Source organism: Tupaia chinensis, unplaced genomic scaffold (genome assembly GCF_000334495.1).
Source record: "Tupaia chinensis unplaced genomic scaffold, TupChi_1.0 Scaffold000311_2, whole genome shotgun sequence".
NCBI classification, from domain to species: Eukaryota; Metazoa; Chordata; class Mammalia; order Scandentia; family Tupaiidae; genus Tupaia; species Tupaia belangeri.
Genome location: NW_006159803.1, coordinates 8,494,163 through 8,520,671, shown reverse-complemented (window position 1 = coordinate 8,520,671; position 26,509 = coordinate 8,494,163). Strand labels below are relative to the sequence as shown.

The following is a 26,509-nucleotide window of genomic DNA, read 5'->3' as shown; positions in this document are numbered from 1 at the left end:
TGCCCTCTTATGCTTATGTATTTCTGCTTAATATGAAAAGTCAATTTATCCTAGAGGATAAATTGATCAATTTATCCTTGAGGAGGTTATTTTGTGGTTTAGAAAATAGAAAAAAAAAAAATCCTTCCAGCTTTTCCAGAGAGCACCTATCCCCGTCACTAATAGTCAGTAGTAACGGCAGCAGCTGGCATTGGTTCCCTGCCTGCTGGGTGCCTAGTGCTGGACTGAGCGTCTCAAATCCTTCTCTTCTTCCAGTCCCACAACTTCCTTTTCTTTTCTTTTTTAAGAATTATTTTATTTAACTTTATTTATTGTTATTATTTTCCAGTTTGGTCAGACGAAGAGAGAGAGAGGGGAAGGGAGAAAGCAAGCCACCAGGTCCAGGACTTGAACCACAGTCAGCCATGGTATGGCTGGGAGTCCAGTGCCTTTAAGCACTATACCACCTGCCAATCCCCAAGTCCCACAATTTTCAAGGCTGGGCATTGCTGTCAAAATAAGGAAGACTTCCATCTTACAGACATGGACACTAAGGCTCAAGGAGATTCAGTCACGTGTCCAAACTCACACAGCCAGTGAGAAACTGAAAACCAAAACCTTTCTTCTTAAACTATTTACTGTGTAATGTAGTGTATTGTTTTCAGTTCAGCCAATCTCTTTGCTTGGAATGGGAGCTCTTGCACCCCCACCTCGTATGCGAGTCTGGGCAGGAATGACCAGCACAGTGAACCTGGGAAATGTGGGGAGGGCTTAAAAGACAACTGCAAGGTGTGGGCAGGGGTCAGGGATGTCACAAGGGGAGAGTGGTGGCCCAGGGCTTTTTTTTTTTTTTTAATTATTTTTGTAATTCCCAGTTTACATATAATTGTATATGTTTTTGTGGGGTAGAGCATAATTATTTATTTAATTGCCAAAGAGTATGTAAGGTAGCCAGAGACAGAGAGACAGAGAAAGAAAAGGAGAACACTCCCTCCAGTAAGGCATGCTCATGCTGTAATCCCTTCTCCATTGCCCTCCTGCAGGGTTTTGGGCACACTCTGCACGGGCATGGTGTGTTTTTCAAGCTGCTGGGGCTGGAATTTGAACTACAGTCAGCCATGTGGGATCTCTCATAACCATTATGCTGTGGGGGTGTTCCCAGTAATTATTTTCTGTTGTTTTCCTTTTTTTTTTATATATTATTATTGTTATTTTTTTCGAAATTATTTATTTAACTTTATGTATTCGTTCAATCATTTTCATTTGACCAGAGAAAGACAGGCACACAGAGAAAAAGAAAGTGAGAAAGCAAGCCACCAGGTCCGAGACTTGAACCATGGTCAACCATGTGGGAGTGTCCAGAGCCTTAACCACCACACCACCTGCTGACCCTATTATTGTTATTTTTTAATTGCACATGTTTAATTGAAGCAACTGCAGACTGGAACTTAGTCATCCCCCAAACTGGGAAATCTACTACTTGGTCTGGGAGACTTGTTTGTCTGTTGTTTTCTTTTTCGGGGGGAGGGTTGCTATAGGGTGCATGAACTTGCCCGAGAGATAAAGAGACAGAGAGAAGGAAAGGGAGATAATACCTCCCAGCTGGATGGCTTAAATAGAGTCCTTTCTCCTCCATTCTCCTCTGGGAATTTTGGGCACTCATGCATATGCATCTGGCATGTTTTTCAAGTCACCACTTCCAGGACTTGAACGACACAGTCAACCATGTGGGATCCAGCTGCCTTAACCACCACACCACCAGCTGGTCCTCCAGTATTTTTTTTTTTTGGAGAGGTTTTCGCTATAGGGCACGTGCGCTCGCCAGACAGACAGAGAGAGACATAGAGACAGAAAGCGAGAAATCACCCCCCAGAGGGGATGGTCACGCCGCAATCCCTTCTCCTCCATTCTCCTCTCGGGATCTTGGGCATGCACGCACAAGCGCCCAGCGTGAGTTTTAAGCCACCGGGTCCGGGACGCAAACCGCGGTCGACTACGTGGGAGTCCAGCGACATAGCCATTACTCTAACTGCTGGTTCCCCCTCCAGTATATTTTTTTAAAGCATGTATACTGAGACCAGCAGATGGTATAATGGTTCCGTTGCTGAACTCACATGTAGTCGATGTGGTTCGAGTTTCAGACCTGGTGGCTTAAACTCATACCAGGCGCATGTGTGTGTGTGTGCCCAAAATCCCAAGAAGAGAATGGAGGAGAAGCGAATGTGGTGTGGCTGTCCCCTTGGGAGATGGAGAGGGATGATTTCTCACTTTCTGTCTCTCTGTCTCTCTGGTGAGCACATGTGCCATATAGCAAAAAAAATCTCTTTAAAAAAAACATGTATACAGTGTGTAATAATCAAATCGAGGATACATGCATTCTTGTGTCTGTGGTCCTAGCTAACTGGGAGGCCAGGGCAGGAGGATAGTGATATGGAGAGACCCTGCCAAAAATATCAGTCTCTAAGTAACCAACTTCAAGGAGAGATGCACGAATATAAAGAGCTGAGCCTCCCCAATGGGTAAGGCAAATAAGGGCAGAGCTGGGATGTGCCCCTTTGATTCCAGCCTTGGAGCTCCCTCACGGCAAAGCTATGGCTGGCTGGGTCTCTGAGCTGAGCATCCCATGTCCTGCTCTAGAAGAGAATCACAAAGACAGGAGCCAAGGCAGAGTGAAGTGCAGCGGTGGAGCAGAGGTGGCAGGAGAAGGGCTTGGTTGGGAGAGACCAGATGCCACCCCATGATGCATGCGGGGCTCCCCAGCGCCAGATCTGGGAGCACTTCTGGGCTCAGTGGAGCTCGGCAGGCCAGAGCTGACTGGTGGATTATAATCTGGCTGTTGTCTTTCACTTAAACACAATTGGCTGCAAATATCTAAACCAGAGCAACACTCACTGCTTTGCGATAATTTGGTTCAAACACATTTCTACCAAAGTGCAGTCAACAAGAAAAACAACAAAATTAACCACCATCAACCTGCACCCTCTAGCTGCCATCTCCACACAGTGCCTGAGAGGGGCAGGAAAGAGGATGCTGAGTGGACCAAGTCCGTGAGGGTCTCAGTTGTGACCCCTTTGGGGCTATTGGGGATCTGACTTTATGGGTCTAGGAGTAACCAGCTCTGTGTCTCTGGAGGGTAGAAATGGGAACACTCCTAGGGAGTTTATAGCAGGTATCACATGAAGGGGGAGAAAAGTATAGGAACACCACCCTAAAGAAAAGCACAAGTAGGGGCCAGTTCATGGCATAGTAGTTAAGGCACTGGATCCCACATGGCCAACTTCACAGTTCGAGTCCTAGACCTGGCAGCTCGAGGAACGCACTGGGTATGTGTGCATGTGTACCCAAAATTTCAAGAGAAGGCAAGAGGAGAAGGTACTGCATCCCAGTCCCAACAGCCTGAAGAAAATGCCAGGTGCAGGTGTGCATGCTCAAAATCCCGACAGGATGGAGAAAAGGGGGAGAAGAGATCGTGATGTGAACACTCCTCACCAGGAGGGGTCTTCTACCTGTTTCTATCTCTTTCTGGCAAGCCCAATCATTCTCTGGCAAATTAAAAAAAAAAAAAGTAGATGGCCAACAGGTGGCATGGTGGTTAAGGCAGGTGGATCCCACATGGTCAACAGTGAGATTCGAGTCTTGGACCCGGCTACTTAAAAGCATGCCAGGCACATGTACATGTATGCCCAAAATCCTGAGAGGAGAGTGGAGCAGAAGGGATTGTGGTGTGGCCATCCCCCCGGGGGGGTGCTTGCTCTCTCTCTCTCTCTCTCTCCCCAATGAGCTCATGCACCTAATAGTAAAACTATTTAAAAAAAAAAAAAAAACAACTAGAGAATAGGGATATAGATGCAAAGGTGGACCGTTAGCTTCTACTGTAAGGTAATGCAAAGAAATCTCCTGTCTCCATCTGGCTTATAAAATTGTAAAGCTAGACAGGCCCTCCAGAACCCCCTCCATTCCTGCCTTTACCAAAGACTCTCCCATTTCTCAAACAGAACGAACAGTACCTACAGTTAGGTTTTCTTCTGGAACAAAAGACGTGTCTTGTTTTAGATTGATTTAGGGACGATGTCATCTGTGGACAAGGCTATGGTTTGTTAGGAGACCAGTGAGCCTAAAGAAACTGATTTTATCACAGGGTCTTAAGAAATTTTTGTTTTGGTTATCTCATTGCATCTTCAGAGCCCTGTAGTCCTTTGTTCAACAAACACGGACTGAGCATGAACAGGTGGTCAGACACTATTTTAAAAACGAGTTCATACCATTAATAATACTGCCCCTGCCTTGTTTGACAGGTTCAGGACCAGACTCTGTAATCGTCACTGTGATTGGGTATTTCTTTCCCAAGTCTGTTGGCAGAGAGGAATTTTGCCCCAGAATGGACCATAACCAGAGTCTATACCTGATCGAAATGATGAGATTTGGGATTTTTTTCGAGTATATGTTTAGGTGATATCTGGGACTTATGAGTTGGTGCTAGAATGGGCAAAGGTTTTAGGGGACGTTGGAGTAGGGTAAATACATTTCGCACATGGGGCAGATGTGAATTTTGCGGGGGTGGGGACTAGCAGACTGTAGGGGTTGAACAGTGTCTCCAAGAACTCGTGTCCTTCCAGAAACCTCACTATGTAACTAATTGGAAATGGGACCATTGAAGACATAATGAATGGAGACAAGGCCATACTAGAGTAGGGCGGGCTCATGATCCGATACGCCTGGTGTCCTTGTAAGAGGGAACAATGCATGCAGGAAGACAGTGCCACATAAGGGTGGAGACAGACTGGAGTGAAGCATCTGTAACCACGGAACACCACGGACTGCCGGCCACTACCCAAAGATGGGGACAGCCATGAGACAGATTCTCTCTCAGGGTGTCCAGAAGGAATCAACCCTTCCAACATCTTGATTCAGGCTTCTAACCTCTAGAACTATGAGGGACAAAGCTTCCATTGTTTTTTTCTTTTTTTGGTTTTATTTTATTAAATTTGCTAGAGGGCATGTGCATTTTCCAGGGGAAGAGAGAGAGAGAGAAAGTGAGAAATCACCCCCTGGGGGAGATGGGCATGCCACAATCCCTTCTCTTCTATTCTCCTCTCAAGATTTTGGGCACGCACACACACACACGATATGTTTTCCAAGCTCAGGTCCAAGACTCGAACTGCACAGTTGACCATGTGGGATCCAGCCACCTGAACCTCAGTGCCATTTGCTTGTCCCCTTTTTTTGGTTTTATTTTATTAAATTTGCTAGAGGGCATGTGCATTTTCCAGGGGAAGAGAGAGAGAGAGAAAGTGAGAAATCACCCCCTGGGGGAGATGGGCATGCCACAATCCCTTCTCTTCTATTCTCCTCTCAAGATTTTGGGCACGCACACACACACACGATATGTTTTCCAAGCTGTCAGGTCCAAGACTCGAACTGCACAGTTGACCATGTGGGATCCAGCCACCTGAACCTCAGTGCCATTTGCTTGTCCCAGCTCCTGTTGTTCTAAGCCATACCATTTTAAGTACTTCTTAGGGTACTGCAGGTGATCTGCTCGGTAACGCACTGCAGGTGGGTGGCAAAGACTGGACTGGAATAAACTATGAAACACACAGTCATGTGTCAGCATGACATAGGATCAGGCATGTGGATTCTGGAGTCAGCTTGTCTGGGTCACTCGCAGTCTCCAGTAAGCTGCTTCACTTCTCTGCACCTCAGTTCATCCGTCTGATCCTTAGAACATCTCAGGGGATGTGAGGATTGCATGAACAAACTCTTAAATGGTGCCTGGCATAGAACAAGTGCTCAGTGTTGTGGTTATGGCTGCTGTGTCTCCCTGGGCAGATTGTGAGGTCTGTAAGAGATACCAGGAGCCTCGCTCTATCTATCTTCATGTCCTAAGTGTTTATCATTACGGCTGGCACATGATAAGAGCTCAAAAGATGTTCTTTGAATTGTGTTGGAGCCTGTTCATGTTGGCACTTTTATTTCCAATGCAATGGCAGTGTGGAGTTTGTCCAGATAGAGGCTAGACTATTGAAGTCAGCCTTCCTGGGGACCACCTCTCTGCAGATCATACCAGAAGCACAACCCAAGCTTCTGTTGCAGGGAAGGTATGTCACAAGCTCAATGCAACAGTGCTCTCTGCAAAACCGCCCCTACCTAGCACCCATCCTTTCTAATGGACTAAAGGAGCTGGTGCCTTTAAATTCCGCAGAAAGGGAAGAAAAACCACTTTAGTTTCAGTCCGTGTTCGCCATTAGACACCCTTCAGGTGTTAGCAATATTATGCCACAATTTCATTATCCATTAAAGCCAGGTAATAATAAGTACACAAAGGTATTTGGAGCCTATTGATGTTAATGAAAGAGATCAATCTAATTCAGAATGTGTATGTGGAGAGCTCCTTGGAGATGGAATAGGCCCCAAGGTTAGCCTCTAATTGCCTCCTTGATGGTAGACCCCACCAGTACTCAATTTTGCATGACCGTCTTTATGACATAGTTGGAATTTTGACGCCCAGACTCACGCTTCATACAGAAGCCCATTTGCCTCCCCTCTCGAGCCCCTCCCAACATTCCCAACTCAGAAAGAATGGGAAAGTTGCTGCCTTTGAAGTGAGAGTCTTGGATCTGGACTGGAAGTTGTTGGGCTGGATTGGCAGAAAGTCCATGATCTCTGCATTATTTGAGTGACCTGAAGGATCTCGGGAATTCTAAATCCTCTCTCAGGACCGGCAGATGGCATAATGGTTATGTTGCTGGACTCCCACGTAGTTGACCACAGATTGAGTCCTAGACCCGGTGGCTTCAAACTCATGCTGGGCACTTGTGTATGCGTGCCCAAAATCCAGAGAGGAGAATGGAGGAAAAGGAATTACAGTGTGGCCATCCCCCCAGGGGATGATTTCTTGCTTTCTGTCTCTCTACTTCTGTCTCTCCACCAAGTGCATGAGCCCTGTAGCAAAAATCTCTCTAAAAAATAATTAAATTCTCTTTCTCTCTCTCTTTCTCTTTTTCATGATCTCATAGTGCTCAAAAGGATCGTCTATCAAATTTACGAACTGTATTTAATGGGTATTTTAAATTGCTCTACTGTAATTCCTAATCTAGAAAGTTAGGACCAAAAAAGAAGATGGGGGCCAGGCAGTGGTGCAGCGGTAATGCAACTGGGTCCATATGGAAAGGTCCTGGGTTCAAGTCCTGGTGCTTCCTGAACATGCAGAATGTGTGTGTCGATGATCAGGGCCAGCCGAACCTAGGGAAAGCCTATTGGGAATGTCTCTCTCTCTCTCTCTCACTCTCTCGCTCTCACTGTCTCCCTCAAGGAAGACATAAATAAATAAACTTATAAAAAAAAAAAAAGACAAGAAAAAGAAGATAACTGAGGTATTTTTCTTTCCCAAATGCCTCTTTGCACTTTTCCAGGAGTGCCCTGTGGCTCCCCAGCTCGCCTGAATGAGTACTTCATTTAGTGTGAGCCATCTGTGGGCTCACTTCAGCTCCCACAGCTGGCCACCCTCTTCCATGCAACACGAGTCCCTACATTTTATTCCTGCTTCCTCCCACTTCTGCCCTTAATCTTTTCTCAAAAAACCACTGCCATCTAGAAATCGAAGGTTTGCCCTGCTGTTTCTGGGAACCAGCACCTCCGATAATGTATTGGAGGAATCCTCCCCTCCCACCGCTGCTGGATCGGATCCCAGGCCGCACATGGACGTCCTTGTAGGGAGTCATGCCTGACTCTGGGCGCCCTGTGGAATGTAACTCGATTCCACGGCATCCACGGTGCCCTCTCATAAACAATGCGTGTCCCGGCGCCCGCGGCTACGGTTGCACACTAGCTGGAACTGACGGGGCGTCGAGAGCACTTGACTCGGGGTCATGGCAGCGGTGTACACCAGGCCCAGGCCATGATGGACTTAGAATAGATCATGACCTCTCCTGCCTGCCACACCTGGCCCAGTCCTGCTGGGTCGCCGGGACTGGGACACGGCAGGTGATCAGGTGAAAGGGAGCTGACCCTTTGCTGGCAGGACCCTGGCAGGCCCAATGTTGGCATAGAACTGGCTCTGAATTTCACTTCACTGGCCAAGGGCTGTTGAAGGACACCCAGGTGCCTTCGCTGCAAAATTCAGAGTGGGCTTCCTGATGTCGAGCCTGGGCATGAGCACACAGCAGGGGTGGGAGGCCCGGAGGCTGGGAGTGGACAGCGGCAGTTACTAAATCGGCTTGAAGTTTTGTGGGTTTGTTAAAAAAAATTTAAAACTTATTTATGATAGAGCGTGTCCACATGAGAGAGAGAGAGAAATGGACATCCTCCACAGGGGTCGGCCATGCCATGATCCCCTGCTGGATCTTGGGCATTCCCACGTGTCTGGCAGCTGCGGATCCAGCTTCTCTTGAGCAGCACATTTCTGCTTGAAGCCTTTCTTTCTGTTAAGAGATTTTCTTTTTGCTATAGGGTGCATGTGCTCGCTAGAGAGACAGAGACACAGAAAACGAGAAATCGTCCCCCCCTCCAACCCCGGGCGATGGCCATGCTGCAGTTCTTTCTCCTCCATTCCCCTCTTGGGCATGCATGCACGTGTGCCAGGCCTGAGCTTCAAGCCACCAGATCCAGGACTTGAACTGCAGTAAACTACGTGGGAGTCTGGCAACAAAACCATTGTGTCATCTGCTGGTCTCTCTACTTGAAGTCTTTCTAAAGCTAGAGTCACTCTCGAACCTGGCTCCCTGCCCTTCCGAACGTGCATGGTCTGCGACTCTACTACTTTGTTGCTGAGGGCCGGGTGGGAGCCAGCCCTGTCAGATAATCTACTGTAGCCTCCAGGACAAAAGGACCAAGAAAAAGCTCCAGGAGCTTGCCGTCCAGTCAGTTTCTGCTCCACGTAAACACTGCAAACAGGGAGAAGCTTGGCAGCCAAGAGAGCAAAGGAACGGGACGTGGTTCCTGGGGTCCTGGGGAGCCTCCCCTTCCCTAAACATCCGTGTACTGTCTCTCTTCATCATATTTGAAATGGGAGGGGTGTACAGCAAACCTTCAGCTGCAGTTGGGGTGAAGGTGACATTAACCACAGATAATGGCTGCTCTGTGCAGAGGGGAAGGGCAGGCACGCGTGCACGCAGGTGCGCATTCCCGTCGCCCCGCCCGACCTCTGGCTCCGTTGTCCCCGCTGTCCCTGCTGTCCCCGCCGTGCAGTGTAGGTAATGGTGTGTGCACTGTTCTCCGGAGCGCTTGGCAGGTGACTGCTCCACCTTGCATGCACCGCTCCCCCACATTCCCTTTAATGCTCGCCATTATTCGGGCTGCATTAATAATGTTTGCGGGCCGATATCTTTAAAATTAATGAGGTGTTCACTCTTAGCCAAGAAACTCATCGAAATTAAAAAAGAGAGCTTTTTTTTTTTCTTTCTCTTTCTCTCGCTCTCTCTCACACACAAAGCGGACAAACAGACCAAACAAGCTTCCTAAAAGCCAATCAAGAACCCAGACTGCGCTGGTGGGAAGCTGTGAGCTGTGTTTAGCTTCAGCCAGCGTCTGCTTGAGTCCAGTTCCAACCACAGCTGTGTCTAAGAGGCCCTGACTGAACAAGAGCTTTGCTGGCAAACTGCACAAACACCTGTTAACCAGCGGCCGGGCATCCGTGCCTTCAGAATAGCGAATTGCACCACCATCTCTTAGGTCCCAGTAACCACAGCACTTCAGTCAGGCCCACACTTTCTCTCTTGTTCCAAAGGTTTGATTCTAGGAGAATTCACCTCATGTACAATCCTGTCCTACCTATGGTCTATTTTTCAACTGGGTCCATTACGTGTCACGAAGGACCCCAACCACCACCACCAGTCGACTTGGAGCTGAGAGCAGAGCCCACCGCTTTTCATAGGATGATGGAGTCTCTCCAGGTTCAGGGAAGGGAGGATGGCTGCCTCTGGGGTTCAGAGCGGCAGCTCTCACCGTCCTGTACCCCACTGCTTCCCCCACACCCAATGGACAAATTTCCCTGTGAGCAGCGTAACTGAGGGCATTCCCAAGGAAGCAGTGGAGGAGTATGGCTTCTCATCATGCCCTCTCTGGCCAGGTTTTTCCTCTAATCCAGAAGCCATCCGTAGTCTCTGAGGTCTAGCTCCTTCAGAGAGTCACATGGGTGGTATCATCACTGTATGCATCTGTATCTGGAGTCAGCTGAGAACTTAGTTAAAAACAGGACAACGGGAGCTAGCAGGTGGCATGGTGGTTAAGAGCACTGGACTCCCCTATGGTAGACTGTGATTTGAGTTCCAGACCTGGTGGCTTGTTTTCTCACTTTCTCTCTCACTCTGTTCCTCTCTGGTCAAATGAAAATAAATAATTAAATAAATAAAATAAAATAATTCTTTAGAAAAGAAAAAAGGCAGGACAACAGGGGTCAGTAGGTGGCATGGCCATTACCTCACTAAATTCCCACCTAGCCGGCCACAGCTTGAGTCCCAGACTCAGCAGCTTTAAACTCACACTAGGCACGTGTGTGTGTGACCCAAGATTCCAGGAGGAGAATGGAGGAAAAGGGACGGCAGTGTGGCCATCTCCCCACGGGGTGACTTCTCACTTTCTCACTCTCATGGTCTCTGTCTCTGTCTCTATCTCCCTGGTGAATACCCTAAGGTAAAAATCTCTTAAAAAAAAAAATAGACAGGACAACAGGGGCCAGAAGGTGGCAAGGTGGTTAAGGCTCTGGACTCCCACATGGCCAATCACAGCTCAAACTCTGGACCTGGTAGCTTGCTTTTTCACTTTTTCTCTCTCTCTCTCTCTCATGGCCTATAGAAAAGTTAAAAAAGAATAATTACAATTGTAAATAAAATAAATAAATAATTTTTAAAAGAACAGGACAACAATGTTGATGAAGTTGGCTAACTGGTGGTTGTGTGTGGGTTTGTTGATTTGTTCAAAGTGATCATGTTAGTGTGAGATGTTGGAGGATTAGAGGATGGCTCAGGTCTCTGGCATCTGAACCCCATTATTTTTCTATTCATTTATGGAATCCCCTGCAGCAGAAGTCCGGGCTCTCACTGAACCTCTGGCCTCTGAAATGCCAGAATGCAGGTGGATGTGCAGCCCACCTGAGCCAGCTGTTCCTGGGTGATAAAGAATGAGAAGCTGCAACAGAGCAGATCCTCAGCCCAAGGATAAAGCCGAAGGCTGCAGAGAAGTGGGCAACAGGGACAGGAAGGAGGACCTACATCAAATCGAATCTGTGCGAAATCTCCAGCGCTGTTGTGTAGGATGCTGTAGGTTGAGGACACAGAAAGAAGTTCCCACTCGCTGTCATTCAGAAATGCCTTTTTGTCCTGCTTGATGTCTTCTCTGCTCCTCAGAAAGGCCAGGTCTACATCTTCCACTAGAACCAACAGAAACCATTGACTTCCCCAGAGAGAAAGAGGCGCCAACACGAACCCATTTTTTGAGCTACCAGTAGTAATCCTTCCCCCTCCCCATGATCCTATTGATCTTTTTGTTTTTGTTTTGTTTTGTTTTGTTTTTGAGAGGTTTTCACTATAGGGTGCATTTGCTTGCCAGAAAGACAAAGAGAGACAGAAAGCGAGAAACCACACCCTGGAGGATGGCCACGCTGCAATCCTTTCTCCTCCATTCTCCTCTCGAGATCTTGGGCACGCATGCACGCATGCCCGGTGTGAGTTTAAGCCACCGGATCTGGGATTCTAACCATGGTCGACTACGCAGGAGTCCAGCGACACAGTCATTTTGCCAACTGCTGGTCCCTTATTGATCTTTTTTCAATTAGAAGGTAGAAGTAGGAAGAAAAATCTTTCCAGTCATAAAACAAAGACAACTACCATGAATTTAGGTTTGGAGTCTACTCTTGATAGAATGACGGAGCCTGTCTTGTGAAGATGGAACTTGTCCTGTGACTTCTAGAACAGCCCCAATGGCAGTGGAGGCCTAATATTATATTTGCAAATCAACAGCTTATCGAAGGAGCCAAATGACTAGAAAAAGAGATTCACTTTTATTTATGTATTTATTTCCAAAGGGTGTGTGCACTTGTCAGAGAAAAATAGAGAAAGAAGGAGGGAAAAAGCACCCCCCCATGGGGTATGGTCATACTGCAATCCCTTCTCCTCCGTTTCTCCATTCTATTGTCATTTTGAGCACACCTGCACACATGCCCAGTCAACTTTTCAAGCCATTGGGGGTCAGGATTTTAATTGAGCTCATCCATGTGGGATCCAGCTCTTTTAACCACTAGGCTACAAAGCCAGCTCGAGATCAAATTTGTAGTCAATTAAGTGCAAGAATAAAGTAGACCCGAGGTGGGGCCAGCAGGTAATGTGGTGGGTAAGGGTGCTGGATTCCCACATGGCCGATTGTGGTTCAAGTCCCAAACCTGGAGACTTACTTTCTCGCTTTCCCTTTCTCTCTCTCTCTTTCTCAGTCTCTGTCTCTCTCTGGTCAAATTAAAATAATAATACTAACTATAATAACAAATGGAATTAAATAAATAAATCACTATTTTTTTAAAAAGTAGACCTGAGGGACGGTGTAGTAAAATGTTGTCCATGGGTGACAACCCAACGTAGGTATCTTTTCCAACTAGCAGACTGCGTCTCTCATGATTTACCTGTGTGCAGGATACTGTGGAAGGTTAGGCTGCAATTCTGGATATCAAACGGAAAAGCATACGTCTCTAAATCACATGCAGAAACCACCTGAATGGGCTTAGAGTTCCTAATGGTCCCAGATGAGTTCACATACACATAGGGAAGGTCAGGGGATCTTTCAATGTCCACACTACATGAAACACAAGAGAACTTGTTGTTACAGAGAGGGCTATAATCGTTTCAAAACATAGAACTGACTGTGACGTGACAGAGACCCAGGACTACTAGCCTAGCATAGCAAAGACAGAATCCATTTCCTGGCAGTGATGGGCTTACCAATGACAGCCTCTTAACTCATTTGCTACTGTTACAACGCAGACATAATGAGTAACCTCGAGCATTAGTAATCAAATCTGTATCTAAATGACATCAACTCATGGTACTTTCAACCTGAATAGTCCCGACAATATGCTCTTTTTCCATTGAGAAACAAAAATAGTAACGCTGACTAAAATAAACAGCAACTGGCCTGAACATTCTAAGCAGATTACACAGCACAGAGATATACCAGAGCATGCTTACAACTCATTAATGATGATATCAGGGGCCCAGATGGCACGCAGAGGTAGGGAGATCTCTCTAATTTCATCAAACATACTGGAGTTCCAGGATAAAAACTCATCATCCCAAACCTGTTAGGAATAGCCAGAAAGGAAACTTATCAAAATAAGGCAATGTCAACCTCACCAAAGAACTGATAAGAGATTTGGTTAACAACCCAATTTTCCACTTGTACATGAGAGGAAGGAAGTAGAAGAGATCGATGAAATGGATCAGGCAGAACTGGTAGACTTTGATCCAAATCAGGAAAGATGGTGCCATTACAATGGAGGAGCATATGAGGAGGATAAACATCATCCCCGAGGTGGTGTTCAGTGTCAAGCCTCTTAATGGGGCCAGTAAATAACACCCACTGCTGGCATTTCCCGTGCAGTAGTGAATGAGCGAAGGACTATAATCATAGTATGCGCACTACTTGCTATTGTTCTAATATTCACCTGCAGTTGTGTTTTAAAAGTTAAATGAAAAATAAATGCAAATATAAAAACTAAAAAGTAAAAACAAAAACAAAAAAAAACAAAAAAAACACACACAAAAAATTTTTCAACCCCTGAGTACTGTCTGTTAGGGGAGAAATCTTCCCATCCAAATCTCAATCCTAAAAATGATAGTGCTAACCAGAAACCCTGACCATCCATCCTTGCATGGATACTAGTTAAGTTAGTTTTCAGAAATCTAAGGCACTATAAGCACAAAGAAAATAGCCATTCTTTAGAATAATTGCATTTTGTAGCAGATTCAGATCAGGAGTTCAACAAACATAGAAGGAAATGTAATCACTTACCTCACGGTACCATATGCTTGTCTTTAACTTTTGATTCTGTGTATCCTCCGGAGCAAAAAGAAAACCCATATCAAATCTTAGAATAAATAAAATCAAAGGTCAATAAATCAAAGGTTATTCAACAGTATGAGCATTTAAAGGAAGAGAATCAAATCTATCCTATAAGAATTATTTGAAAAACATTACCTTGGGGCCAGCAGGTGGCATAGTGGTTAAAGGCGCTGGAATTCTACACGGGCGACTGTGGTATGAGTCCCGGACCTGGCAGCTTGCTTCTTCCTTTCCCTTTCTTTCTCTCTCTGTCTCTCTCTGATCAATTTAAAATAATAATAATAATAACAAATTGAATTAAATAAGTACATAATTCTTAGTTTTTTAAAAAAGAAAATTAAAAATAAAATTACCTAGACAATTCCACACCTGGATATTCTCAGTTCCTATTTGGTATGCACACCTGTCGCTGTGAGCTTTATTATATTATCAATGACAGAACGGCACTTTGTACTTGACATATTAAATAATTTGTTAATTTCTTTTCTACTTTAATTTGTTAATCTGCCATTAACTAGACTAAAAAACTGATATGTAGTCTTAGCTAATTCTGGGCTAAGGAGATGAGATCAAGCTTTTATTTATAATCAAGATATTATTCACAATCTTTTAGTGAGTGTTATCTCAACTGCTATTGGCAGCCATTGCTGTTAAGTTATTCTAAGTTTGGATTTATCTGCTTATGGATTTATCTGCTTATAAAACAGACTGAATGAGCTTAATGTAAATGAGATGTATTTTAGATGATATAATAGATATGACTTTGACTTTCCATATCTGCAAAGAGTTGAGGATATCTTCTTTCTTTTTTAGAGATTTTTGCTATAGGGCACGTGTGCTCGCCAGAGAGAGAGAAAGCAAGAAATTATTCCCTGGGTGCATGGCCATGTCACAATTCCTTCTCCTCCATTCTCCTCTTGAGATTTTGGGCGTGCATATACACATCCCAGCATAAGTTGTTTTGTTTTTATAGTTATTTATTTAATTAATTTATTTATTCTATTTGAGAGATACAGAAAGACGGAGGGAGGGAGGGAGAGCGAGAAAGCAAGCCTCCAGGTCCAGGACTCAAGCCACAGTCAGCCATGTGGGAATCCAATGCCATAACCACCATGCCACCTGCTGGTGCCCCAGTGTAAATTTTAAGCCATCAGGCCCGGAACTTGAACTGCGGTCAACCATGTGGGAATCCAGTACCTTAACCACTATACCACCTTCTGGCTCCAATTATATCTTTTTTTTTTTTTTGAGTGGTTTTTATATAGTGTATGTGAACTTACCAGAAAGACAGAGAGGGACAGAGAGAAAGAAAGCAAGAAATCATCCCCTCGGGGGATGGCCATACTGCAATCCCTTCTCTTGCATTCTCCTCTCAGGGGCTTGGGCACACACACGTGCCTGGCGTGAGTTTAAGTCACCAGGTCCAGAACTGCGGTTGGCTACAAGGGAGTTCAGTGACATAGCCATTATGCTAACTGCTGGTCCCTCCAATTATATCTTTAAAAGGTCTTCCCAAAACAGTAATAACACCCCAAAAAACCCAAAAACCCAAAAAACCTCCTTATAATTTTTTATATTGAACCTAGTAGAGAACATTCTAAAACTATGATGCTTTCAGGGATTAAAAGAAGAGGTATATCTCACACCATATAAAAACATTAACTCAGGGCCTGCAGGTGGCGTGGTGGTTAAGGGCAATGGACTCCCACACTGCTGACCACGGTTCAAGTCCCAGACTTGATGGCTTGCTTTCTCACTTTCCCTCTCTCTCTTACTTGTCCCTCTCTGGTCAAATTAAAATAATTAATTAATTGAATGTTATATAAAATAATTCTTTAAAAATTAACTCAAAATGGATCATAAATGAAAGAGCTAAAACTACATAAGTTTTAAAAGAAAGCATAGGAATAAATTTTCATGATTTTGAATTAGATGATGGTTTCTTACATATGACAACAAAAACACATAACAAAAGAAAAATTAAATAGCACTTTGTCAAAATTAAAAACTTTTAAAAAAAGATATCACTGGGCCAGCAGTTGGCATGGTGATTGGGGCACTGAACTCCCACATGGCTGGCCACAGTTCAAGTCCTGGACCTGGTGACTTGCTGCAGCTTACTTTTTCACTTTCCCTTTCTTTCTCTCTCTCTGTCTCTCTCTGGTCAAATTAAATAATAATAATAGTAATAATAAATAAAGTTAAATAAATCATTCTTTTTAAAAGGTATTATCAACTCTTTGCAGATATAGAAAGTCAAATCATATCTATTACATCATCTAAAATACATCTCGTTTGCATTAAGCTCAGTGCTTTGAAAAACACTGACCAGAAGTGAAAATATAGGTGGACCCCATGCACAGTGGTTAAACCTTGCACAGAGAAAGCTGGACTCCCACATGGCCAACCATGGTTCGAGTCCTGGACCTGGTGACTTGCTTTCCCTCTTCCCCCTCTCTGTGTGGGAGAATTGGAGGAAAAGAATTGCAGTGTGACCAGAGCACAATATGGGGTGTTTTCTCTTTCTCTTTCTCCCCTCTCATGTTCTCTTTCTGTCTCTCAAGCAAGTACCATCATGTACCCTCTGGCACGAAAGAAAGATGTAAAGAAAACCCACAGAATGGGAGAAAATATTTGCAAAGCACATATCTGATAAGAGGCTTGTATCCAGAATACATAAAGCACTCCTACAACTCAGCAGCAGAAAACAAACGCCCTTTTAAAAACTGGACTAAGGACTCGAATAGACATTTCTCCAAAGTAGCTATACAAATGGCCAATAAGCACATGAAAAAATGCTCAATATCACTGCTATGGACCAAATTGTGGCCTTCCAAGTTCATTTATTGAAGCCTAATGTCCAATGTGTCCATATTTGAAGGACTTTTAGGAAAAAAAATAAGGCTAAATGAAGTCCTAATGATAGCTTTCTAATCCAACAGGATTGGTGGTTTTATAAGACGAGAAAGAGAGATCTTTCCCTCTCTTGATGCTTTCAGGGATTAAAAGAAGAGGTATATCTCACACCATATAAAAACATTAACTCAGGGCCTGCAGGTGGCGTGGTGGTTAAGGGCAATGGACTCCCACACTGCTGACCACGGTTCAAGTCCCAGACTTGATGGCTTGCTTTCTCACTTTCCCTCTCTCTCTTACTTGTCCCTCTCTGGTCAAATTAAAATAATTAATTAATTGAATGTTATATAAAATAATTCTTTAAAAATTAACTCAAAATGGATCATAAATGAAAGAGCTAAAACTACATAAGTTTTAAAAGAAAGCATAGGAATAAATTTTCATGATTTTGAATTAGATGATGGTTTCTTACATATGACAACAAAAACACATAACAAAAGAAAAATTAAATAGCACTTTGTCAAAATTAAAAACTTTTAAAAAAAGATATCACTGGGCCAGCAGTTGGCATGGTGATTGGGGCACTGAACTCCCACATGGCTGGCCACAGTTCAAGTCCTGGACCTGGTGACTTGCTGCAGCTTACTTTTTCACTTTCCCTTTCTTTCTCTCTCTCTGTCTCTCTCTGGTCAAATTAAATAATAATAATAGTAATAATAAATAAAGTTAAATAAATCATTCTTTTTAAAAGGTATTATCAACTCTTTGCAGATATAGAAAGTCAAATCATATCTATTACATCATCTAAAATACATCTCGTTTGCATTAAGCTCAGTGCTTTGAAAAACACTGACCAGAAGTGAAAATATAGGTGGACCCCATGCACAGTGGTTAAACCTTGCACAGAGAAAGCTGGACCCCACATGGCCAGCCAGAGTTCGAGACCTAGTCCCAGCAGCTTGGAAAACCTAAGAGCCTGATGGAGAATTGGAGGAAAAGAATTGCAGTGTGACCAGATCACAATATGGGGTGTTTTCTCTTTCTCTTTCTCCCCTCTCATGTTCTCTTTCTGTCTCTCAAGCAAGTACCATCATGTACCCTCTGGCACGAAAGAAAGATGTAAAGAAAACCCACAGAATGGGAGAAAATATTTGCAAAGCACATATCTGATAAGAGGCTTGTATCCAGAATACATAAAGCACTCCTACAACTCAGCAGCAGAAAACAAACGCCCTTTTAAAAACTGGACTAAGGACTCGAATAGACATTTCTCCAAAGTAGCTATACAAATGGCCAATAAGCACATGAAAAAATGCTCAATATCACTGCTATGGACCAAATTGTGGCCTTCCAAGTTCATTTATTGAAGCCTAATGTCCAATGTGTCCATATTTGAAGGACTTTTAGGAAAAAAAATAAGGCTAAATGAAGTCCTAATGATAGCTTTCTAATCCAACAGGATTGGTGGTTTTATAAGACGAGAAAGAGAGATCTTTCCCTCTCTTCTTCTCTCTCAATTCCATGTGAGGATGCAATGAGATGATTCTCTGCAAACTAAGAAGAGGACCCTCCAAGAACTAAATCAGCAGAACCTTGATCTTAGAGTTCTTGGTCTCCAGAACTGTGAGAAATAAATTTTTGTTTAAACCACTCAGTCTGTGGTCTTATCATGGTAGCCAGAGCTGACTAATAAAATCATAGTCATTAGGGAAATGCAAATCAAAATCCCAATGAGATATCACTTCACATTACATGGCTCCTCTAAGGGAGAAAAGGCAGAAAATAACAAGTGTTAGCAATTCTGTGGAGAAATTAGAACTTTTTGTGATTGTTAGTAGGAATGCAAAAAGGTGTATAATGCTGTGGAGAGCAGTTGGGCAATTTCCAACAAAATTAAAAATAAAATCACCAGGGCCAGCAAATGAGATAGCAGTTTCCTCACCGGACTCCAACATGGCCAACTGTGGTTCAAATCCTGGACCAGGTGGCTTGAGAATCTTGCTGGGCACATGTGCTTACATGCCCAAGATCCCAGGAGGAGAATAAGGGAAAGGGGGTTGCAGAGTGGCTGTCCCCCCAACCCCCACAGGGGGGCGGGAAAATTTCTCATTTTCCCTCTCACTGTTTCTATCCCTCTCTCTTCAGAGTGAGCACACATGCCCTAAAGCAAAAATTAAAAAAAAAAAAAAAAGTAAAAACTACCATATGATCCAGCAATTCCCCTCCTGGGTGGACTTGGAGAAATATTTATATACCCATGTTTATAGCAGCATTATTCAGAACTGCCAAGGGGTGGAAGCAACCTAAACATCCAACGATGTATAGATAGATAAAGAAAATGTAGTATATACATCAACTGGAATATTAAGCAATTTTTAGAAAAGAAGGAAATTTTAACACATGCTGCAGGAACCTGGAGGACATTATGCGGAGTGAAATAAGCCCGTCCTAGAAGAACAAATATTGCATGATTTCACTTGTATGAGGAACCTAGAGTAGTGAAATTCAGAGACAGAAAGTAGACTGGTAGTCACCAGGAGCTGGGAGAAGGAGAAGTGGGGAGTCGTTGTTTAATGGGTCCAGTATTCCAATTTTGCAAGATGAAGGCAGTTCTGAAGAATGGTTAGTGTGATGGTAGACTGACACTGGGCATGCGTGTAAGCCCATTAACTGAAAACTTAGAAATGGTCGAACAGATACATTTTATGCTCTGTGTATTTTACAAGTAAAAATAATAAAAATGAGCAAAGGACTTGAACAAGTATTTCTTCTAAGGAGATACACAGATGGCCAACAAGCACATAAAACAATGTTCAACATCATTAGTCACCAGGGAAATGCAATCAAAACCACAGTGAGGGGCCAGCCAATGGCGCAGTAGTGATGCAACACTCGTGAGGTTAGACTCACATGGGAAGCCCCCAAGTTCACATGTGCCTATGAGCTGGATTGGCTGAGGCTCAGACTAGGTAATGAAGACCCCATTGAGAACGCCTGTCCTCCTAACTCTCTCATGGGAAAAAATAAACTTTAAAAACACACACAGTGGGGACTAGCAGATGGTGTAATGGCTATGTTGCTGGACTTCCATGTAGTCAACCACGGTTCAAGTCCCAGACCTGGTGGCTTAAACTCACGCTGTGCATGTGTGTGTGCCCAAGATCCCAAGAGGAGAATGGAAGAGAAAGGATTGCAGCATGGCCATCCTCCCTGGGGGAAGGTTTCTTGCTTTCTGTCTCTCTGTCTCTCTCTTTCTGGCGAGCACATGTGCCCTATAGCAAAAAATTCTCAAAAAAAACAAAAGCAAAAACAAAAACAAAACAGAAAAGAACACACACAGTGACTTACACTTAATTTCTACTAGAATAGCTAAATTTTTGTTTTGTTTTATTTAAAGAGAATTTTGGCTATCGGATGTGTGTGCTTGCTTGAGGGATAGAGAGAAATAGACAGAAATCAAGACATCACCCCCTGTGGAGGATGGTCACGCCACAACTACAAAAGTAGTCTCTATTCTCCTCTCAGGATTTTGGACATGCATGCACATGCAGCTGGCATGAGTTGTTTTTTCCTTAAATTGTTTCATTTTATTTATTATTATTATTATTATTAAATTTGACCAGTGAGAAACAGAAAGAGAGAAGGAAAGGGATGGAAAGTGAGAAAGAAAGCTGCCAGGTCTGGGCTGCCACGTATGGCCAGCCATGTGAGAGTCCAGAGCCTAATAAGCACGCCACCTGCCAGTGCCCCGTGCTCAACTTCCTGCATGAGTTTTAAGCCGCTGGGTCCGGGACTCAAACCAAGGGCAACCACATGGGAGTCCAGTGATGTAACCATTCCGCCATCTGCTGGTCTCTCTAAAAATCTTTTAAAGACAAAGAATTACAATTGTTGGCAGGAACATAGAGAGTGGAGCCCTTGTAGTCTGCTCATAGGGTTATTAAATGGTGCATCCACTTTGGAAAACGGATGGGTAGTTTCTCAAAAGATTAAGTATAGAGTTACCATATAACCCAGAAATTCAAGTCCTAAGCATATGTCCCCAAGAGAATTAAGAACCTTAGTTGGATCAGTGTCACTGAAGTCATGCATGGCAGAAAAGCCACAGGACCAGCCTGTGGCATGGTGGCTATGGCACCTGAACTCCACATGACTGACGGAGCAGTTTGAGTCCCAGGCCTGGTGGCCTGAGAAACAGGCCGGGCATCTGTGCATGTATGTCCAGAATCCCAATAGGAGGGAGAAGGGATTGCAGCATTTCTCACTTTTCTGTCTCTCTGGCAAGTGCACATACCCTCTGACAAAATTTTAAAAAGAAAAAAAAGATAAGTAAGCTCTCACATGGTGACCATGGTTCGAATCCCTGGCCTGGTCAGCCTGAGGTATGCTGGGCACACACACTAATACTTGGGACCAAGAGGCTGGAGGACTGAAGGAAGGAGCCAGTGTGATCAGACCTTGTAGAGGAAAACCATCTTTCCTTTCTCTCTCTCCCATTCCCATGTGCACTCATTCATTCTGTTATGAATAAAGAAAAAGTTTAAAAGAAGGAAAGAAAACCTATACAGAAATATTCGTAGCACTATTTTTCATGATGGTCAAAAAATGGAAATAATCCAAATGATTGACTGATGAACACATAAACAAAATGCGATATATCTTATGATAGGATTTTTTTAAAGAGAGATTTTTGTTATAGGGCATGTGTGCTCACCAGAAAGACAGAGAGACAGAAAGCAGAAATCATCCCCTCGGAGGGGATGACCATGCCACAATCCCTCCTCCTCTATTTTGGGCACGTATGCACATGCACCCCGCCTGTGTTTCAAGCCTCCAGGTCTGGGACTCAAACTATGATCAGCCATGTGGGAGTCCAGCGACAGGCATAACCATTACGCCATCTGCTGGTCCCAATATGATATAATATTATGCAACAAATAAAAAGTAAATGTGGGAAACTGCAGTTAGCGTAATGGCTATGTCGCTGGACTCCCATGTAGTCGACCGCGGTTCATGTCCCAGACCCAGTGGCTTAAAACTCACGCCGGTCATGTGTGCGTGCATGCCCCAACATCCCGAGAGGAGAATGGAGGAGAAGGGATTGTGGTGTGGCCATCCCCCCTGGGGGGTGATTTCTCGCTTTCTGTCTCTATGTCTCTCTCTCTGTCTGTCTGGCGAGCGCACGCGCCCTATAGTGAAAATCTCTCAAAAAAAAAAAAGTAAATGAAATATTAATACATATTGTAAAAAGCACAAGCACTGAAAACATCTGAAGTGGAAGAAGGCAGTCATAAGAGGCCATTACTGTATGACTCCATTTATATGAAATGTCTAGAATAGACAAATCTATAGAAACAGGAAGTGGATTGTGATCGCCTAGGGCTTTGGGAGTCAAGTGTGGAGTGCGACTGCTAATAGGTATTGGATTTCTTTTTGAGGTGATGAAAGTGCTCTGAAATTAGAGAGCAGTGAAGGCTGCACGACTGTGAATATACTGAAAACCACTGAACTGCACCCTTCGAATGGGTGGGCTTTGTGGTTGAATTAAATCTCAATAAGGCTGCTAGTTTCAAAAGTATATTAATAAAGAAAAGGAGAACCATCTGTTAAGACCTTCCCAGGGAATGTGTAAGTAGGCTGAGACAAACTACAATATTAAAGGACCCTCCTTGAAGGCAGATCTTCCCTTCCTTCCTGTTCATAATCCATCACTCAAAACTACATCCTTCAGATGAGAGCATGGAAGTCCAAGATGAGGAAATGTGGAATAAAATGTGTAAACCATTTCTGCAGCTGATGTAGGAAGAAAGCTAGAGTCCTTTCGATAACCTTTGTAAATCTGTAATATTTACTGTAATACCACATTTCAGCAAATACAGGGTTTGTAGAGTTGATTGCATCAAAGCATATAACGGTTCTGTTTTCTCCCCCAGAACTGGGTATATTTTTTTAGAGAATTATTTTATTTATTTATTTATTTATTTATTTATTTTTACTTTTTATTTAGGGAGAGAGATTTTTGCTATAGGACGTGTGCGCTCACCAGAGAGACAGAAAGAAATAGATAGACGGAAAGTGAGAAATCACTCCCCAGGGGGATGGCCACACATATACATGCCTAATGTGAGTTTCAAGCTGCTAGGCTGAAACTCCCATAGTTGGCTGCGTGGGAGTCCAGTGACGTAACCACTGTACCATCCGCTGGTCCCATTATTATTACTTTTTAATTTGATCAGAGAGAGAGAAAGTCAGAAAGCAAGCCTTCAGGTCCAGGACTCAAATCTCAGTCAGCTATGTGGGAATCCAGTGCCACCATGCCATCTGCTGGCCCCTAGAACTGGGTATATTAAATTAATTGTTCACTCAATTATCCAGGCACATTAAAAATATATATTTTGGGGGGCTGGCAGGTGGTGTGGTAGTTAAGGGTGCTGGACTCCCTCATAGCTGACCACGGTTTGAGTCCCAGACCTGGCAGCTTGCTTTCTCACTTTCTCTCTCTCTCACTCTGTCTTTCTCTGGTCAAATTAAAATAAATACATAAATGTATAAATAAAATTAAATAAAGTTATTTATATATATAATTTTTTCACACAGGGTCAAGACTGGCACCCTGAGGCCAGCCACGGTGGTGTGGTGGTTACGCAGCTCTCTGTGATGCTGAGACCATGTGGGAAGGATGGATCTGGATTCACGTCTGGAGGTCTCCTTGAGAACACTGAGTATGTGCCCATGGTCCTGGCTGGCCGAGGTTCAGCATGGAATTGCAGAGGTAAGGGTTAACTCTTTTTCTCTCTCTTTGTCTCCCTTCCTCATGCAAGAAATAGACGGTCCATAGGAAGGATGTAGCTGGAATTGGGTGACACAGAGATTGCACAGGGGCCAGCCCCTCAGCCAAGCGGTTAAGGGAACCAGATCCCACATGACCAGCGGCAGTTCCAATTCCAGCCCTGGCAGCTTGAAAAACATAAGGAGTGCGATCGCTCGCTCGCATGCCCGAAGTTCCTTCAAGAGGGAGGAATGGCGAAGTGATGGAGGCATGACCATGCCCCGTGGGGGGTGCTTTCTCACTTTCTCCCTGCCAGCTGCAAGAATGTGCACCCTCTGGCAAATTGGAGGGGGAAAATATGCCTTGAAAAAATCCTGGGGGAAAAAAAGAAAGACAGTACAGGCATACACAGAGTCTCTGCATAGGATGACATCATTCCAAAAAAGAACAATGAAGTTCTTCGGTTAAAATTTCCCCTTCTGACAATCAAAAAGCAAATGGCTACCAAATCAGCATTTCTTGTTACCTCAGGAAGAAGGGATGTGAACAGATAAGGCGTAACCCGGGTTTAGTGGCTCAAAAAGGCAGGTCTGAATGCACTTGTTCTACAGCTTTTTATGGACTTTAAATAGTTACTTGGGAGAGGCAGGTTTTAAAGTGGTATACAAAATGAAAAGATTGAATTCACAAGTATTTCCCCAAGGAACAGTTTGCAGAAGGACCAGAGGGGACTCCCAGCCAAGATTGACTCAGCAGGGGTCCTGGCAGTTGAAAAAAGACCTCCATTGAGCGCTTGAGATTAGGTGACACCACTTCTTTGCAAATTTTACCAGCTGAGAGATCATGAAATATATCGAGTCTCACCCACTGAAGTACAGAAATCTCAGTTCTAGTTGCAATTAGTGAGGGTTCCTCACAAACAGGAAAGAAGAAGAAAAGGAAAGAAAAGAAAAGAAAACAAGTCCAAAATGCAAATATGCTACTGGGAACTAGAGCGGCTAACTACACGTTCACAAGAAATATACTTTCAAATTGAGTCGTTGTCTTTACTAGTTTCTTTACCCCTGGCGAATGTGTCTTGCTGATCTAGTTGGATGGGGGGGGGGGGTTCTCTGTGTTTTAACGTTCCATTTTCACTATCATTCCATCCTGTCGATTCCTATTAACTGCCATGTGGACGCTTTAGCTCGTTTTTTCCCCTTTTCGCCCATTGCTTTGTCATATTACATGTGACAATAATGTTCAGAATTTTTTTTCTAACATCTTGGGGGTGGGGGCGGCTGCGAGGATTCATTATTCAGCCCTAAAGAACACAATGTCAAAAAGTAGTTTGAGGCTAAAGCTGAAATCTTTTTTTGTCAAAGGAAACAAGTCTCTCAATGCCAGCTGGTGAACATAATTGGTTCTCTGGTGGCATTATTCACAGGCTTTCCCTCTGTGTATCTCTCTCTTTCTCTCTCTCTCTCTTTTTTTTTTCCCTCTTCAGACACCTTCCATCTTGCTTGTTAAAAGCAAAGGATATTTCAGAGAATTGGAATTCATTAGTCTTCCTAACAGAGGGAGTCTATTTAGATCTAAATTGGTGGTTAGCAAATATACAGATAATTCCCCCACATTCTTATTTATCTTTCCCAGTTCCGGAGACTATAGAAACAGATGCCTCAACGTCTGGCTGGGAGGCTCTAGTCAATGGACTGGAATACAAAGGTATCTGGGATTCGGAATTGACGAAACTCAATAGAAACAAATTGAAACTCTTCACTGTTGAGTAGATTATCTCTATAATCAGATTTCCCTAAGGTACTGATAATACGCAGAAATTCTAAGGCAAGACTGTAGTCTTTTATAAACAAAACAGGAGGCAAAACATTATAACGGAAGCGAGGTGCGGTGATGAGAGCTGGGCTGAAAGCCTTTCATTCAAACAAAAGTTGCCTGCAGTTCAGCTGCTGGCTGATGCACTCACAGGGGGACTGTCCTTGTCTGTGCAGAATCTGTGAGCGAGTTGATCAAACTCTTCAGAACCGCCCCTGGCCCCAGAACTAACTATAGGCTTGGCCCACCTGGATGAAGTAGAGACTTTGACGTAGCTGAGTCATTTACAGAGACAAGCCTGGAGTTGGTACTTACAGTTTCTAATCTGCCCATTCATTAGGCAAGCAGTGACCCCATAATTTGGAAATAAAATACACTGTGCTGCATACTGCAAGGCATAGGCACATGAGGAAGGAAGTCCCTCCCTTTACGATAAATTAAGGCATACGACATTTTAACAAATAACTATAGACAATAAGAAATGTACTAACTTAAGTGGATTTTTTTTTTTTAATTTTTGGAGAGGTTTTTTGCTATAGGGCGCGTGTGCTCGCCAGACAGCCCGAGAGAAACAAAGAGACAGAAAGCAAGAAATCACCCTTCAGGGGCATGGCCATGCCTTCTCCTTCTCCCCTCGGGATCTTGGGCACCCATGCACACGTACCCGGCGAGAGTTTTAAGTCACCTAGTCCGGGACACAAACCGCGGTCGACTAAGTGGGAGTCCAGCGACATAGCCATTACGCTAACTGCTGGTCCCAAACTTAAGTGGATTTAAGCTGTCACCTTGGGGAGCTGAAGGAAATTTCTTTTAAGAGCTGAGATTTGGTGCCAGCTTCATGGACTGATGATTAAGGCAGCCAGATTCCACAAGGCTCAAGTCCCAGACCCAACAAGTTGAGAGACATTTTGAGCGTGTGTGCATGCCCAAAATCTTGATAGGAGAGAGAGAGGGAGGAGAAGGGATTGTGGTATGACCATTCTCCATTAGGGGGTATACTCGGGGAGATTTCTCCTCTCTCTCTCTCTCTCTCTCTCTCTCTCTCTC

The 26,509-nt window shown here is 44.0% G+C and overlaps 1 protein-coding gene across 1 annotated transcript in view; it reads right to left on the bottom strand.

Annotated features, from left to right (window-relative positions):
• The window catches only part of HTR3B (5-hydroxytryptamine receptor 3B), a 43,430-nt gene that overhangs the window by 1,533 nt on the left and 15,388 nt on the right, over positions 1 to 26,509 (bottom strand). Inside the window, 4 exon segments of the mRNA XM_014588761.1 lie at positions 11,187 to 11,344; positions 12,587 to 12,756; positions 13,149 to 13,258; positions 13,972 to 14,016. Coding sequence (XP_014444247.1) covers positions 11,187 to 11,344; positions 12,587 to 12,756; positions 13,149 to 13,258; positions 13,972 to 14,016 — 483 coding nt within the window.